Source organism: Pristiophorus japonicus, chromosome 17, assembly GCF_044704955.1.
Source record: "Pristiophorus japonicus isolate sPriJap1 chromosome 17, sPriJap1.hap1, whole genome shotgun sequence".
NCBI classification, from domain to species: domain Eukaryota; kingdom Metazoa; phylum Chordata; class Chondrichthyes; family Pristiophoridae; genus Pristiophorus; species Pristiophorus japonicus.
In genome coordinates, this window is record NC_091993.1 from 95468088 (window position 1) to 95482696 (window position 14609).

Sequence of the window (14609 nt, forward strand, 5' to 3'; positions counted from 1 at the left end):
TTTTAAATGTTCTTTCATGTATGTTTTAATTTCAAATGTTGGACACTGTTAAGTCTTTGGGTCTTTTCGGTTTCTCCTATTCTGGATGCTTCAACTTCTATATTTTAGATTACTCTGACGAAGGGTCATCAACCTGAAACGTTAACTCTGTTTCTCTCTCCACAGATGCTGCCTGACCCGCTGAGATTTCCAGCATTTTCTGTTTTTATTTTAGATTCCAGCATCCACAGTATTTTGCTTTTGTTTTAGATTACTCTCACAGGTGAGTCTCAGCTCCTTCAGTCTTGAGAGCATCTTCATGGGCCCTGATATCATGGTTATCTAGGTAAGTTTCTGATACCATACCCAGGAGAACAAATAGAAAACTACTAGATCTACTCTGGGTCTGCAGAGCAAAATTCTTTCAGCTTTGAAAAATGCCAGAACATCACACGATCAGAGCTCATTTCAAATTTTTGATGTTCAGTTGACATTTTACTAACCAACTTCTTGAACAAAAAATCTATGAGGTAAGCTATTCTTTTGTAGATAACTTTTATGTATTCAGCTTTTTCTTCTAGTGGTCTTTTCTAACTGCAGGAGCTAGCTAGTCTAACCTACCTCTCTGAAGCTTCCAAACATCTCAATGTATCTCTATTCCAGTTAGCTCTACTTCATTCAACTGAATTCAGTTCATTAAATAGCCCCGAAAACAGTTGCTGGATTTGAATAACTGTCAGATATATTCAAAAATAACTGGCAGTCACCCACACAACTCAGTAAATCGCAAAGCATGTGCTTATTTAAAAGTGGCTTGATTCTTCTTTGCAGTCTTTCAGTTGGAAAGCCAGTCCTGGCTGTCCTCACGGTGTTTGTATTGATTTAAGCTGGGAGATGGATTCTGACTGCAGCTGTTTTCTAAACTCCCTTATCTCTCGTGAGTGGGTTAAAGGAACCTCTTCAAGCCAAAACAAAATGGAAATGCTTCATTATTGTCACAGGTGTAATATAGCTCCCCCTAGTGGACTACTACTCCACCCAGTGGGCTACTGTGGTAATGCAACTGCTGGTATATATAATAAAAGCATCATGTGACAGGGTCATATGACAAGTTCCTGTAAAGCCATCTTGTATGTGTGTGTTTGTGATGTCGTAAAGAATATATCACATTGGCAATGAAAGTAGGATAATCGGATTCGCTAGCTGAAATTTTTGTTGGTGGATGATTCCTGCTAAACAACAGAGAGACTTTGAGAGATTCTTTGTTTTGCAGCACAGCTAAAAATCCAAGAATTCTTACCAGTGTAAATATATATTTGAAGAAGCAGTTTGTGCAAAGAACAATACAGGTGCAACATCCCAAATCCGGAACTCCGAAAACTGGAATTGTCCAAAAACCAGACATTTTGTGCATAGCTGATGGATCTGATTTTTGAGGCAAACCCCAAAATCCGGCACCGATTCGGTCGAGGACTCTGGATTTCAGACAAGAAAATCAAGTCTGAAATCCTCGTTTTGTCGGATTTCGGACTTTGCCGCTCAAAACCCGCATGGATTCGCTCAAGGATTCCAGATTTCAGACGATTGATTTTCTTGTCTGAAATCCGTAAAAACCCAAAAACCAGAACGGACTCAGTCCCTAGGATTCCGAATTTTGGACGTTGTACCCATACTACTATTTTTGCATTTACATACCTTTATTACGTCTTTCATGACCTCTGGACCCAACACTTCTGATAAGCTACTTTCTTCAGATCGCTGTTGGCGGTTCACTGGCACTTTTTTCCCCAATCTGATTCTGTCATTTTCCTTTGAAACAAGAAGATATTGTCAAGTGGCATTTCGATTACAGTAAATAATTCCTAACAAAATCAGATGTGAGTTTCTTGGAGCATGATTGGACTATATCTGTATTGTAACACTATGCATTATTATGTGACCCTTGTTTCTTCAGTAGATGTGTATTCAAAGAGCAAATGGCACAATCAGCCACTGCTTACAGCACGAAGAGACAATTATTTAAACTGTAAAATAATTGTTTTACGTACAAGATTCTTTTGAAAATCATTTGGGCTCAGGAAACTCAGGAAGCCCTCAGTTTCTTCAGCCAGCATTGCCACAACATAAACCACTACAAGGCTTATCATTATTTGCTTGGAAACCATCTTTGACCTGAAAGTAAAAATATATATATATTAAATAATTAATAAATGCTTTAACCCAGATCAGTCAATGTGTGTGAAAAATACACCACAGCAGTAAATAATGTATGCATATAGTCATTCATTCATCCAGACTTACATACAGTAGAGCAGCTATACTTGGTTGGAGATGTCAGGTACTAATTTCAAACCATGAACAATCAACATTACATTTATCTAAATATCAAATATCTTTGATAATTGCAAATGTTAGAAAGACAGAAAACAAACAGAACCAGGAATTGTTGAAAAAATAACTGTTCAGAAACACAATTAATTTGTTTTAAAGCTATAATTTTGAAAGTAATTGTAAACTGCATTTACAATTACCCTCTCCCTTCCAGTGCAAATATGACCAATGTACCTTCCCATTTTTGTATAAAAATTGCTCAGAGAATCTTGGATCTCCAGAGAAAAGTTATGCACTCCCACTCCCACTCAAGACACTTGAAAATAAATAATCAGAAGTGGAGCATAACCCAAGCCTGTAAACATGTATATGCAGAGCTCTCTTCTTGGCAGTGTAAATGACTACAACTTAGTATAAGAACCGATACTTCAGGCTGCTGTATAGATGCACCCTAAGGAATAAATGCCACATTTAAGGTTAAAGCAGACACAGGTTTATGACTTGACTATAACTCCCCATAAATGCATTCAACAAACCACATTCACATTTCTAAATCCTTATAAAAATACAGTACTGATATATAAGTGCAGTATTTACCGTTGTGATTTTTTCCTAGTTGAGTTGCTCTGCTGTGCAATTCTCCTTTTAAGATAGCTCGCTTGCTTGCTGGGCTTTTATATAGTTGAGAGGTAATTATTTTATTGTATGGCTCTTCCTTGTACCATAGCAATATAAAGCATTGCCTTCTGAAACAAAAAAAAACCCCGATTAAAATATTTAGTTTTCATAGAAACAAAGGTGTTTCTTATTCTCTAGAATTACTCTCTACAGCACTCATCCTTGAAATGCAATAAATATGAAAAATATTACTTGTAGGTTTGTATTCAAAAATCACATTACAATGCGATGACAGTTAATGTATATTGATTGATAGATTATTCAGTTGTCCAGATTTGTGCAGTATTATTTTTATGGGGTTGTATTTTTTGATAATATTAGCAGTAAAGTCATTATCCAAATGTCAGGTTTGATTTCTGTTTTACTATATTTTTTATTTATTACAGATTTAGAATTTTTTAAAGGCAAAATCACAGGTTCAGATTAATTTTCTAAATGAAACATAAACCAAATAAACCTAATTAGGAGCAACATTCTCAGTAAAAACATTAGCGAAAAATGTTATGTTATAAAGCAGATTTCAAGTTCTGATAGATACCCAACAATGTTTTATTTACATGAAAAAAACGGTTTGATCTTATGTAGGCACAGTCTGCCCATTGTGTGCTTCTGATATTCTCCAGATGCATAGTTCAATGCCACAATTTCACAAATCCGTGAAAAAGATACAGACATCTTTTCATATGCCTCCTAAGCCTGAACAATTCCGTGGGCCCGAAATTGATTACCGCTAAGTTCTGCCTAAGTACCGTCCAAAGGACCACTGAGATCCTGACGGTATTTTGGGCGGAAGGTTCATGGAAAAATCTGGGAAAGATCGCCCGGCGGCAAAAATGGCACTTACGCGCCGATTCTTGGCGGCAGCTTCCATTCTCGGCGGCAAATGCAATCCTCGGCAAAGTACCGCCGAGGATTGAGTCAGGCCCAGGGAAGGGGACACTGTTGAAGTGAAAAATGCTCAAAACATAAAAAAAACACTAGAAATCCTTCAGGGGACCCCATCCACCTAAATCACAGCAAAAAAAAGAAAGAAAAGTGGACTAACCTTTTTTTGCAGGTCTTCATACTTACCGTTGAGGTAAGACTTGCCTCCAGGCGCTGGTCTTTTCCCCTGCTGGAGCGGAGGATCGCCTGGACCAAACTGGCGACTCTTCTGGGCAACGCACGCCAGCGGACGTCAGTGGACGGTACCCAGCGGTCTTCCCTCCCCGCCGGCGGGAGGACTGCACCAAACTCGCTTGGAGGGGAGACCGCCCAGAAACCAGGGAGACCACCAAGAAAACTTGGCGGCTGCGGACGGTAAGTCCATCAATTTCGGATCTATCACTTTTGTTTTGATTTAAATGGGTTTTGGGTGTGCAACAATGTGAAAGCGGCAGCAGAGCTTGGCTATCAGATTCAAATACGTGCACTGAACCAACTCTGAGAGGCCTTCTCAAACTAGTTTGAGTTTTCACTCATTGCAGTATTACTTCAGCATCATGTGATATTCTAGTTTAAAACTACCTAGGCAATCCATCTGGAAACTTTCAAAACTTTGAATAGAATCTTTTTAATAATCTAATATTATGAGAGAATGAATTCTCCCAGCTTCTCAATTTGTTCGCAAATTGCAACCAGCAATTGTAATGATGGCACAAGTAAGGGTTCATTGATTCAATGGAGCGAAGGACTGGAATAGGCTGCCTTACCCTGCTTGGCTCATTGATGCCAACGCTGTTTTAAAAATGTAGCATGTTATACACTTATACAGAATTGAATTAAATTGTTAGAGAGTGCAGACATTTTCACTCACACTTTCAAAACATTTAAAATTGATGATTGGAAAGGGAGCTTAGCACATGCCCGTAACCACATAAATCCAGTTCTTTCCTGGGCAGGAGAATTCCAGCCTGAGCCAAGAAATACAAATGACAACTTCTTGGCTAGAACAGATACTTCAAACTGGTAGCATAAATGCACTCTAAGAAAGAACAGTTATACTTGAGGTTAAAGTAGGGCCAAGTTAATGATTTGACCATATCTCCCCCTGTAAAATCATATTTAAAAAGTGCCCAGATAAACCATCTGGGAACTTTTAAAACTTTCTGTGAAATAATTTTTAATATTATGATAGAATGAATAATGCCAGCTTCTCTCGTCCATGATTAAAAATGAGCTACACAAAAAAGTAGAGCTCTGCGCATGTCTCAAAGAGCATAGATCTTTTCTGGCTGACTGTACTGCAGCCTGGAGAGATATGCATCTAGCGGTCTACCTCTGGTCTTCCAGCTGTGTATTGCGATCCATAGATACCAGCCTGAGACCGAAAGTTGCGTATAACGGCAGCCTCAGTGATCAGGCTCCCTCCTTAATTGCAACTCTGGATTTCTGGACTAATGGAGACAGATTGCAATTTATAAAAGAAAGGGTTTCCCCCATTAAGACATGTTGCTATAGAAGTGTGTAACTTTAACATAATCAGGAAGATCACGAGTTTAATCCCCGCTCTGCTGTTAGCTGATATTAATCAAATGAAAGTAGTGACATTATATGTCGTCTCAGCTTCCTGGGTTAGAGAGGGGGAAATCGGCCAGGAATCATGCTTGTAATAGTTATCCATTGACGCATGCTGGAAGTTCATTTGTGTCTGCTGAGGACAGGATCAATCTTGTCAATAATAGCCCCCTCAGTCAAATAGCCTGGTGAATGTCGAGGCTCACGCATTAAGAATGGTCTATTGGTCAAGATATTCAGAATGACTGATACCTGTGGAAATGTACCTCATTGAAGAGTCAATACCTTCATTAGAGGAGTAGAGGTGAAATTGGTTGAGAAGAAATTTGGGTGCATCATATTAGACAGCACGCTATATGAAATGTGCAAGTGTGACAAGTTAACAATTGATAAGAATCAATCAGAAAAATATTAGTTCACAGGATAGGCAACACTTCAGGAATCATTAAAACTAACTTCAGCTGCTTCTATAAACCTGAAATTAGATACAGAATAGACTAGTGATTATACCCTGTATGGAAATAAATATCTTATGAATTCAAGATTATTTGATATATATTTGATTTGTTACAAATTTTCACTAATCAAACTACATTTCAGTGTTAAATGCTTGAGGCCATGTTATTTGCAGAAGTTAAATGTATTTTTGTGTAACCTTTTAATAGTTAATGAAATATAGCTTACATAGGTATACACAAAAATACTATACGATCTCTGCAAAGTCTGTTCTAGCTGCTCCATATTGCGATACATTCCTGTAGCTTATATTGAGTTCCATAGGTCTGCTGTCAAACAGCAGTGTACAACCGCTTGTGTCAAGAACTGATGTAAAAATAGTGGTCTCACTGGGGAATATGGCATTCGATTTTATTACAGCATTAACAAGTGTTGCACTGAAGGAAACTGGGAGCCTCACCAAATACTTTAATGCCTTTGTAAAAATATACAAAATAATCCATCTCACTAATAACTGCAATAAAAACAGGAAGCACTTGGACAGGACCTAGCTGCCATGGCTTTTATTGGTGTCATTTCAACAAATACAAATAGATACACAAACAATATTATGTCCGTGGCATTGTATAGTAACAGTTTGACCTTTGCAATTAACGGAATCAAGCAAGATAACCGTGATATGACGTAAAGAGATTTGCAGTTTTGCATAAAATTTAAAACAGTTGTTCAGATTTTGCCATTTTAAGTAATCTTAGAGTTTAAGTAATTGAAGTAATTTTAGTGACTTCTGTTTTGAAGATAATACTTTTATTATTTTAAATTTTATATTGCTTTGCATCTCATCTCTTGGTAAGACCACTTTCACACTGAGTTTATTTCAGAGTTGTGTCAGTTGCAGTTACACACCAGTATGTTTTGTATATCTATGCTGCTTTAACCATCCCATACTCACATCTTTTTTACTTTTTTCTTTCAATAAAAACACAAGAATGTGACGTTTTTCTTGTTTTTTTTTCCAAAACAGTCTGGGCATGATTAAAATAATGTAGGTTTATTGTTGTATGTATATTTTTTGAATTAGTTAATACTTTAGATTACTATGTAACATTATATCAAATTGCTTTATAATACATTGGATTGATTTTAAAGGAAAGTAATTGAAGATGAAAAAGCTTTATTAAAGAATCAGAAAATGCGCAGGGTATTCATTTAAAGAAAAACAATTATACTGAAGTTGATTGGATTAGGCACTTTGAACAAAGATTAGAATGCAGTAACAGAGGATTACTCAAAGTGAGATTTGTACAGTGAGTTATTTCCTAATATTTCATTGTTCACAATGTAACTCAACAGAAAAAAGGGAGCTATGTGCTATTGAAAATTAACATAAGAAAATAAGAAATAGACGTAGGAGTAGGCCATATGGCCCCTCGAGCCTGCTCCACCATTTAATATAATATGGCTGATCCGATAATGGACTCAGCTCCACTTCTCTGCCCGCTCTCCATAACCCCTTATTCCCTTATCGTTTAAGAAAATGTCTATTTCTGTCTTAAATTTATTCAATGTCCCAGCTTCCACAGCTCTCTGAGGCAGCGAATTCCACAGATCCACAACCCTCAGAGAAGAAATTTCTCCTCATCTCAGTTTTAAATGGGCGGCCCCTTATTCTAAGATTATGCCCTCTAGTTCTAGTCTCCCCTATCAGTGGAAACATCCTCTCTGCATCCACCTTGTCAAACCCCCTCATAATCTTATACATTTCGATAAGATCACCTCTCATTCTTCTGAATTCCAATGAGTAGAGGCCCAACCTACTTAACCTTTCCCCATAAGTCAACCCACTCATCTCCGGAATCAACCTTGTGAACCTTCTCTGAACTGCCTCCAAAGCAAGTATATCCTTTCGTAAATATGGAAACCAAAACTACACGCAGTATTCCAGGTGTGGCCTCACCAATACCCTGTATAGCTGTAGCAAGGCTTCCCTGCTTTTATACTCCATCCCCTTTGCAATAAAGGTCAAGATTCCATTGGCCTTCCTGATCACTTGCTGTACCTGTATACTAACCTTTTGTGTTTCATGCACAAGTACCCCCAGGTCTCGCTGTACTGCAGCACTTTGCAATCTTTCTCTATTTAAATAATAACTTATGTCTACAATTTGTAATCTACGATAGTTCTAACAAATATATCAAATAAATCACAATACTGTTCATAATATGGCCTGTCAGAAATTCTGCTGTCTTACTTAAACATTACTCTGCAACATTACTGCTGTGTATGCAATAGCTCAATAGACTGAATACTGTAAACTCCGAACAGGTACAAACCTGGCTCTTCTTTATTCGGACCCAAAGTGATTACATTACAAGATGGCTGGCCTTCAATACCTGGGCCGCACACACGTGCGCACAGCCCAATGACCTCCGACAGTGGCGCCACCTGGTGGCTAGTAAGTCGAAGCATTCATACATGACAATATCCCCCTTTAAGATTTTAGTAACGTTCTTTTTCAAATTGAGACGGTCCGGGGCTTTCCGCTCCCAAGTTGAACGTCTCAATTCAACTCCAGCCTTGGGTGAGCGTTCTGAATCTGTTATGACTGGGGGCTGGGTAGCCGATCTGATGGGAGTGGCAATGACCACGTCAGGGATTGAAAGTCCAGATTCATTGACCATGTCAGTGATTGAAAGTCCAGATTCATTGATGACAGCGGAGTCCTCTGATGACTGAGGGTAGGTTGGTTGGTGACTGATTGTGTCTTCCTCAGACTGTTCCGGTTCATCTGTGTGCCGTAGCTTTATCTGATTGACGTGTTTCCTGCATGACTGCCCATTCTTGAGCTTAACGATGAACACTCTGTTACCCTCCTTGGCCGTAACAGTACCGGCGATCCATTTGGGACCTTGATCATAATTCAGTACATACATAGGATCATTGATAGAAATGTCGCGTGACACACATGCGCACAGCCCAATGACCCCTGACAGTGGCGCCACCTGGTGGCTTGTAAACCCAAGCATACATATCTGACAATTACTGTTGTTTTAACTCCTAATAAAATATAACTCCTTCTGATAAACTGTAATATTACAAGTCTCCTCTGTTGCAACCTTTTCCCTAGTCCTATCTCAGACTGTGTTTATACTAGTCTTAGATCAGTAACTATAGAATCTATTTCAGCCTTGCAGTACCTGTATTGTACTGTCGAGCTGCAAATTGCACTCAAAGAGCCCTGTACATATTTACTCATACCAATGCATAGAATTTCATTTCCAGTTGAAATTGTGAGACTATCAGCACGCATTTTCACTTTTTTGACACATTACAAAATGCTCCAGGTGAGTTTATAAGAGTCTGAAGAGGTTTTTAAACCAATTTTCACACTGCAGCATCAAACCCAAGAAGTGTAAGATTGCCTCCTCACGTGGTGTCATACTACGCCTCTCGACTCAGATTGGGATGTTACTCCAGAGTAATACTGTCTCTTTTTCATCCACACCAATATAAAAGTGGCAGTATAGCTGCACCCTCATGGAGAGTTTGTAAGCTCTTTCCAAGCTCCTGATCATTCTTTGTCCTTAATTGATTGAGTAGAGTCTACATGCTTTTATAAAAAAAAAGATTTAAAGAAAGACTTGCATTTATATAGCGTCTTTCACGACCATCCGACATCTAAATGTGCTTTACAGCCAATGAAGTACTTTTGGAGTTATTGTTGTAATGTGGGGATTCGTTTGTTCTTATGGCATTGATTCTTAATTTTTTTTTATTGTTCTTCCATTATTTTTAATTCAATCATAGGAACATGCAGGTTTACTCATAGAACATTGCAAAAGCATGGACATGTTAGGACGCATTATAACTAATGCACAATGGACGAATCAGAATGACTGAAATAATGATGCTGAATCACACATTAATTAATTTAATAGGCATCTCGAGTTGTGTACAAATTGGAGCTCTAATGAAGGGAGAAAGGTTGATTTACCAATGAGACCCTCTGGATTATGGAGAATTGGACTGGTAACCTGCTACTAACCAGAAGATCAAGCAGGCACAGGAGACAAGTGTGGGGGAAGTTAATACAATTTTCAGAACTTGCTATCTTCGAAGGATTGTGTAGAATAAAAGTGTCAGGGTAAGTAATGCTCAACGTTCAGCCAATAAAGACCTAAAATCCAACTCAAAGAATTAAGAACATTAGGAAGATAGGGCTGGATTTTCAGCTTTGATGTTTCTGGGGCGGTAATGGTGGTGGGGCAGGAAAGGTAGCCCGGGAATAGTTTGCACTCCAGTAGGTAAGTTTGGGCAGCAGGGTCCTGGGGGCGCAGCGTTAAGGGAGGCGCTGTACACCACTCTGGGCACTAGAATGGGAAACTCCCGAGCTAAAGATCTGGGCTGGGAGCGCTCCGAGAGACGCCTGAAGGAGGTGGTAAAATAAAAACTAAAAAAAAAACCACAAGAACATTCCCATGCCACCACAATCCAAATCGGAAAAAAAAATTAAAGAAAAAACAATCACACTTACCTAAGGAGTCCCTTACCTACCTCTCCCCTGTCGGGATGGTTGGACCGCCCTGATTTCCCAGGCGGTAAGTGTGAGGCGCGCTTTGCGGCATACGGGTCGGATAATAGTCCAAACTTGTACCAGGGGCGTTGCACACTGGGCACAGCTCTTCCATGTGGTGCTGCTCAGCGCCACTGCTAAAAAAGACCCGCGGATTGCTGCGGGGCGCTGGAGGCCGACTATCCGGCCAAAACACCTCACCGCTGCCATTGCTGCCGCTCCAGGGCGAGAAACGGAGTGGAGAAGACCCAAAAATCCAGCCCTAGGGTTTTCCTTTTAATGTGTCAATCAATGTTGGAAGACTTTTTGGGAACAGTCATTTTAATAAATCTACAAATCTAAGGGAAACTGCTTTCTTTTTATGAAAATAATTTTTCAGAAAAAAAGCTTTAAGGAAAAACTGGAGATACAAATCAAAATAAATATGCTGACATCACATAGCTTTATGAAAATTGGCCTAAATATCCTTATTTATGGTTGGTAGCAGATTGCCAACAGTACTGAAATCTCTGAAATTCCGGTAGAGCTCTTCCCGCGGGAAAACGGAAGAAAAAGAGAAAAAAGATTACCTGTTGCTGCTGCGCCCATTGGAACTTTCGAGCCTGAGGCCTCTCGTGACTGCGCATCGCAGCACGTGCCCGTGGGGACATGCGCAGGCCGGGATCTGGTGACAGCAGCCAATCAGGTGTAGTATAGATTCTCATTCATAGTAATAGGAGTTCCGTAAGTCCAGAATTCCTATTACTATGAATGAGAAACCCCTCCCAAACACCCAAAACACAATAAAAAATAGAAAATAAACTACATATTTAACAATCATTTAAATTAAAGTTGTTATCAAAATATATATTTTCCCGACTTTTTAAAAAAGTTTTTTTAATTAAGCCTTAAAATAAACTTACCATATTGGGGAGGATTTTTAAACAATACATTGTGTTTTTATAACTTTATTTTAAAATGTTTATGCATGTTTTTAAACACTTGCACCTGTAAAAGTAGGCTATACACCTGCTTTTTCAGGCACAAGATTTTAAAGGACATTTGTTGGGCAAGATATTCGTAAATATCTGAAATCTTGTCCTGCAAGTGTCCTCGCTCCTGATATGCGCGAGATCTGTCAAGCTAAAAACTTGACAGATCGGAAAAGCCAGTTTTCAGTGCATGCGCATTCCGCGCTGAAAACCTGCTTTTTCGATGCCTTCCCGGGTCCGTAGAAACTTCGTACGGACCCGGAACATCGGAATTTCAGTGCCAAAATTACATCTTACCGTGACTTGGTTTCGTTAACTTTCCAAAGTGGTGGAGCTAAAAAGAAGCTTAAATGTTTAGCTCATTTTTCTCAGCTGTTGACAGTGTATGTTGGATAGCCTACCTACGAAATAATTACTTTTTACTGGACACCCACGAAGGTTTGTGACAATGTTGCAAGAATAATGTAATGATATAAAAAGCAATTAGATACTTATTTATGTCCCCACAAATTCACTTTTCACAATCGTTCTTGAAAATTTTAGAAAAGCAGAAGCAAAAATCTTTCATTGGCCAAATTTATTCTGTTAGCTCCCTTATGCCTTTCATCTGCTGGAACAATATGATATACATACGTGTGCAGATATCCTGCTTTAGATCGATGTACTGCACCGTAAGTGACTGACACCATTTATTTTGGATCAGAGCCAATGAGTGTCTGAAGGTTTAATCCTATTCAAGAAGCAATGTGCAAATCTCATTAGCAGATGACTAGGACTTCCGAAACCATACGTTGTGTAAACTTGCCCTGTTCTCCTTCTCCCTTGTCTGTTGTTATCAAGTATACAAATTTAATTAGCCTATGTTGAAAAAATATGAGGTTGATATTTTATTGACATTCATTTTCGGTTTTAAGCTTGCGTCTTTAAAATAAAAATGTCTTTGCAAAATATAAACTGTGACAAACAATTGTTTGTACAGTAAATACAATCTGATGATATAAATTGCACTGAAATTAACAATTGCATGTAGTAATTGTAATGAAAATGACACATGGCTTCTTTGGTGCTTTTCCGTCAGAAACTAAAAAAAGAATTTGCCGAACATTTTTTCATGAAGCCTGCCCTTTTAAACCATGTAAAATGATTACACACCACAATACAAACAGATTAACACTTTTATTAGAATTTTTAATTGAAATAATGTTGCATTGAATTAAAAATCAAAGTGATATCACAAACAAATATGTGGTCTATATATATATTAAGTGTAAGAAAATAACAAACACTTTATTTAAAAACAAATGTTTTCTTTCAGACAAATTATTTGAAAGCGTATTAAAAATGCATTAGTAATTATTAGAAGTAAAAGTAAATCTTCTCTATGTTTTGCAGATGTGGAATAAACTCCAGTAGCAACAACACATTGATTAAGACTATCAATTTCAGTCCTTATTCTCCTCCGACATAAGAAAGAATATCAGAAATTATTGAGGGTCATGTCAGAACGGTGTCCTGAAATCACTGCCACAACAGACCAGATCAATGTGCCTCTTAAAAGCTGCTCAGGGTAGTTGGTTGATGTCATGTATCCAAACATGTTTACTCCTTGTACTATTACATATGATGTGCCACCAGAGGGCACTGCAGTGGGAGTCTTGTAGGTTACCTGTATAGTGTACCAGGCCTAGCATAAAAGGCAGGCCACCATGTGTGATCCTCACTCTGGAGTTACATTAAATAGACTAAGGTCACTACAGTTCAAGTACAATACATTGCCTCATGGAGTCATTATCAGAGCATCTAAAGACATAACAGTTATAGTCATCCAACTGTCCTGACTCCACCCAAGATGTGATGGCTCAAGCAATCAACAACAAAATGTACTTGTCAAATCAAACCAACAGGTTCATCTACCTTTGCCAAGAAGTAAATCTGGCTATATACCTTTCAGTTAGAAATAGTAGACATTTCTAATTTATTGTTAAAATTTAAAGCAACCTTAAGACTTCTTCCTTTCGGCTGAGACCGAGGCCCCGTTTGCCCTCACAGGTGGACATAAAAGATCCCATGGCACTGTTTCGAAGAAGAGCTGGGGAGTTCTACCCCATCGCATGACCAATATTTATCCCTCAACCAACATCACAAAAACAGGTTACCTGTTCATTGCTGTTTGAAGGACCTTGCTGTGTGCAAATTGGCTGCCACGTAACTACACTTCAAAAGTACTTAATGGGCTGTAAAATGCTTTGGAGGATCCTAAGGTCATGCATGTCTTTCTTTTCTTTACCTTCGGCAATTTTCCTTAATGTCACTTTAAATTTGCAGTTATTACATGAATAGCATTCATCTTTCAGTGAAGGTATCTTTAAGCATCAACCCCATACATGTCATAATTAGTTCATATAATTTAGTTCAAGGCTTCAAATATAGCAGTTTTGAGCTCCTCTAATAACCCAATGAATACAAGCATTTCCTCATGTACTACTACAATCTATAGACCAAGACGACCCCAACTGTACAGTTAACTGATCAGCTGGAGCAATGCAGTACCAGATGGTATTATGCATTGATTGGCATTAATAGGATCATGTAGCTCACAGATTACAATCCTATGTAACTTCTTCACTGAAGATTTCAGTGTCACAAAGCTCACAGAACCATAGCATTAGGCTGTTTAATGGTTATTCACAGTATATTAAAATAAATGTTGGATGAACCTACTTCCACATATGAATGGACAAAGTAGGCAAAAAATTGAAATAAAATGTGCCTTAGTAGATACTTAAAAAAATAGACAAAGGTCTAACTGAAAGTTAAATAGATCAAAACCTAACTTAAAGAAAGAAAACAATACTTGATAAAATCTAATGAAGAAAAGATAAGCAAAAACAATCTGTAATTTTTATTTTAACTTAAGTTTGCAATGGAAGGTTATAATAGCATTTCATTATCCTTCATTCATGATGTGTGCAAATCCAGACAAATACAGGGCATCAGAGGGATTAGAAAAGATTCAAGCAAGTCTTTTCAAGGTGCTTAAGAACAGCTTGTTAAAATGAATTTATTTCAGGAACCAATTTCTTAAACCAGCTAGAGAAGAACTCAGTTAACAATGCTGTAAATCA

At 38.2% G+C, this 14609-nt stretch overlaps 1 protein-coding gene across 1 annotated transcript in view; it reads right to left on the bottom strand.

Annotated features, from left to right (window-relative positions):
* mlnl (motilin-like) overlaps window positions 1-14609 on the bottom strand; it is a 47722-nt gene that overhangs the window by 1307 nt on the left and 31806 nt on the right. The window contains exons 2-4 of the mRNA XM_070859157.1: window positions 2908-3056; window positions 2028-2151; window positions 1675-1788 (exon numbers count right to left, since the gene is read on the bottom strand). Of these exons, the coding sequence (XP_070715258.1) occupies window positions 1675-1788; window positions 2028-2144 (231 nt within the window). The 5' untranslated portion in view covers window positions 2145-2151; window positions 2908-3056. The remainder of the gene's footprint in view (window positions 1-1674; window positions 1789-2027; window positions 2152-2907; window positions 3057-14609) is intronic.